Genomic DNA, 3,709 nt, shown 5'->3' with positions numbered 1-3,709 from the left:
CAATGTGGGGTTAGCTGCCTTGCTCAAGAGCACTTCAGTTATGGATGGAGATGTAGGGAGAGGTCAGGGGGGGATTCGAACCGGCAACACCCTAGATTGAAAAACCATCTCTCTAACCACTAGGCCACGGCTGCCCATCATCATCGTCTCCTATAATCCACATCCAATAGCAAGAGCCGCTGGTGGTCATATGTCTCTGATCCGATCACTGATGGTGAGGACGGACACTTTCTATTGACATGATGCTATACCACATGCTGGAGGCCCAGACCCAGACAGACAAGTGAAGTCTTCAATGAGAGGGGAGAGGAGAATGAAAGCTTTAATTACGGGCAAACACTTTAACTCGACGCTGGTGTCATAAGTATGTCATTACCGTGTCACAATAGTGTCATAAACATTATGTCAATGTCATACAGATATCATGACTGTTGGCCTGAAGTGGGGCATTCGGTTATGGCATGTATACCTGTGCCGTGACACTATTATGACACCGTCATGACATGCTTATGACACCGCGTCAAGTTAAGTGTTACCAAATTATATGTGAAGAGTTCAGATGCAAAACCCCCTAACTCCATTTCTGAAGACCTGCACTTCTATATTTTTAGAGAACCCCGTTGTTGGTTTGGTTTACATTTATGTACTTGATAATACATATAAATAGTTATAGTTAATTCTGATAGCTTTGTATTAAATAAAAATGAATTAAGATTATTTATATAAGATATATTTTATCTGAAAAGGCACTTAGGGGGTTTTGCATCTGAACTCTTCATGTGCTGTTACTCCTCAAATAATTCTGCAGCTGGCAGAGGATTTGCTTTTAAACTGGCGACACTGTTATGACACTTTAATGACATGCCTATGACACCGGTGAAGTGCTACCTTTAAATTATGTAGCCTATGTGTTGCTACTCCTCAAACAATTCTGCAGCAGGCAGAGAATTTGCTTTTAAACTGGCATGCTGAAGTTGATTTTTGGTTGGTTCTGGAGACATACTATATAATTATTGAATGAACGCCATTTGGGGATATTACCCAATGGTTGAGTTTATTGCCCCAAAATGTCTATCTCATGACAAATCTATATCCATATATAGGGGAGTGGAACCTTTTTCATTCGAGGGGCCACTTCAAATTCCTCCAAGGGCCGTAAAAGTCCTCTGAGAGCCATATTATGAAAACAAACCAGGATTTCCACCTGCACTTTAGGCCTATGTTGAAGGCAGTCACCTTATAAACAGACTTTACCTTCTCTATGTCCCCTAAATATAACCTAATTGTAATGGAAATCTAATTTCTAAGATTCCTTTACAAAAGATGTCATATTTCATGTAAAGATGCATAACATTGAAATTATATCGGGGGCCGGATAAAATGGCCCCAAGGGCCGCCCTCGAGACAAAGGTTCCCCACCCCTGCCATATACCCGCACTACAGTAGGGTAAGGCATTATAGACCTGACAGCCTGACCGTTCAAGTATAAACTTCTCTACACTGTGTGTGTAGTGCGTGCCCTAGATCCATTGTAGTGTACCCAAAATGTTATAACAAATGTTATAACAAATGTTATAACAAGCCAACTTCAACAACTGTCACATCTCAAGTCTATTTGCATATCTAAACAACTTTCCTTATCAAGATATTATATTGTGATATTACTTTGATAGATGAAGTATCAAGGAAGATATCATTGCATTATCTATAATGAACAAACGAGTTCAAGTTCAAGTTCAAGTTCAAGTTCAAGTTGAAAAAGTGTATTGCCATGTCGACATAGTCGATTTTTTCTTGACATATCCTCAATATCAAAAACATACAATTGACAAGCACACAACAGCAAGGAGTTGAAGAGTTGAGAGTTGAAGACGGAAGGCAACAACCGTCTATCTAAGCAAATAGGCCTCAAAGACTTCTGTGAGGGTTATTTGACTCTATCAAGATAGGAAGAACAAAATCTGTTTGTGTGGTCCGTCATCTGTCTAGATAACCAGTTACGACTCATAACTTATGAGCTCCCTTTTGCCTAAATATTATCATATCAAACCATCTGTTCTCATCATCATTCCATCTGCACAAACAATCATATCCTCTCTGATCCGAAGAGATCCTAATCCGGATCATAAGATTGAAAGCAAAATACAGGATAATCACCTAAGTAAGCCCATCTGATCAGAAAAGAGGTTTGTGCCTATACTCACCATCTACACAGAGCAAAAAATATATATATATTCTAATATGATCGTAGAAAACCGGGCCAGTTGTGCAGGTTTGGGTTGGAGAGTTTTAAAAGTGCCACATGCGAATAGCCTAGGCTATTAGAATCTCAAATCTCACCCACCCAGCCAGCGCTCCACACTGAGGCATAATGCAGATCAACACGATGACACGCTGATGATATGAGATCATGGCCTATTGGCCTTGCGTTTATCATTTATCATGTTTGAAAGCTGTGCTGTGTGTGGGAGAGAGATGGGGTTGTATTTGTCGCCAGTCAGGATCGCTCTCTAATTACCTGGTTTGCGATAAATGCTTTGGTCTAATCGGATCATAGGGAAACAGCCGCTATCTGTTAATTGGCTTTTACGCATGCACTGTTATCAGGCTCCAGTATGTCACGGTTTGATGATTTTGTGCGTGCGAATGGAGAGGGAGCTTTCGCGCTTGGGCACTTGAGGAAATACCTCGAGGCATGGTCCCCCGTGCCAAACATTTCAGTGTGATAAGCAGATTTACAGGTGAGAGCGAGGCAAACAGTCATGGAAGGCCTATGATGCTTTTAACATATTTTAGTTGACGCTGGAGGGGGGCTAGAAGATAATTCCGCAACCTAATACGGACCGGCAATACATTATTAGCATGCATTGATTTGGCACAATAAACATTTCCTTTATCACAGTTCATTCGCAGTTCACTTATAAAGGCTTTCCATTGCGGATAGTTGTCGTTGAATACGCTGTTCCAAATGTTCATTTCACTTCACAACTCCCTCCTGCGCCTTGTGGTGGTCATCTGACCGTGCTGTGTGTTGAGACTAAACTCATGCGCTTAGGCACTCCATCATAATGGAAGGTTGTCACATTTAATCAAGTTATTAGCCTTGCTGTGTCTTTTCAGTGAGGCATTAGGTCTTGCCAGCAGAATAGTGGAGTCCGTTATGGAAGGCCTAATAAAGAGCATGACACCGCCACTTACACTAGTTTGTGGACAGATGTTACGCTACGTTGGTGCTATGATATGTAAATGAATGAATAAGCCGCACCGAACTTAATTTGACAAGACACACTGCCTTGGGCATTAGCTAATTTATGAAGCGAAACCACGTAGTATAAATGAAGATTGATGAACCAGTTGGAAGGCAACCAGTCACACAGTAGTTACATACTATAGCCAGCCAATAGTCATGACCTCACCTGAACGGCTTGAACGACACAGTGCATCTTCTCACCATTATTCTACCGTCTTGGTTCACAGCAAGGCTTTTCCAAAACGCGCCGCAGCCACACAAACAACCCCCGGCATGGTGAACCTCCGATCGCAGAGAGGACAGCGGCTCCGAGACACGCTCATGCCGCGCCAGCTTTATCGCTCTGGCGAGGAAAGGTAGCCTACTTGTCTTACAAATGACAGAAATCCGTTGCCTTGATCATATCCGTATGCTCCAATGGCGTTTTCCGTATCTCCAAACGGCGCAGCCGTCGTTTTG

At 42.2% G+C, this 3,709-nt stretch overlaps 1 protein-coding gene across 1 annotated transcript in view; it reads right to left on the bottom strand.

Moving 5' to 3' along the window:
- Positions 1–3,454, bottom strand: part of LOC134446315 (alpha-1,6-mannosylglycoprotein 6-beta-N-acetylglucosaminyltransferase B-like) — a 207,429-nt gene extending 203,975 nt beyond the window's left edge. The window contains exon 1 of the mRNA XM_063195667.1: positions 3,417–3,454. Within this exon, the coding sequence (XP_063051737.1) occupies positions 3,417–3,454 (38 nt within the window). The remainder of the gene's footprint in view (positions 1–3,416) is intronic.
- Positions 3,455–3,709: the final 255 nt, after the last annotated feature.

Source organism: Engraulis encrasicolus, chromosome 1 (assembly GCF_034702125.1).
Source record: "Engraulis encrasicolus isolate BLACKSEA-1 chromosome 1, IST_EnEncr_1.0, whole genome shotgun sequence".
NCBI lineage: Eukaryota > Metazoa > Chordata > Actinopteri > Clupeiformes > Engraulidae > Engraulis > Engraulis encrasicolus.
This window is presented reverse-complemented; position numbering and strand designations above follow the sequence as displayed.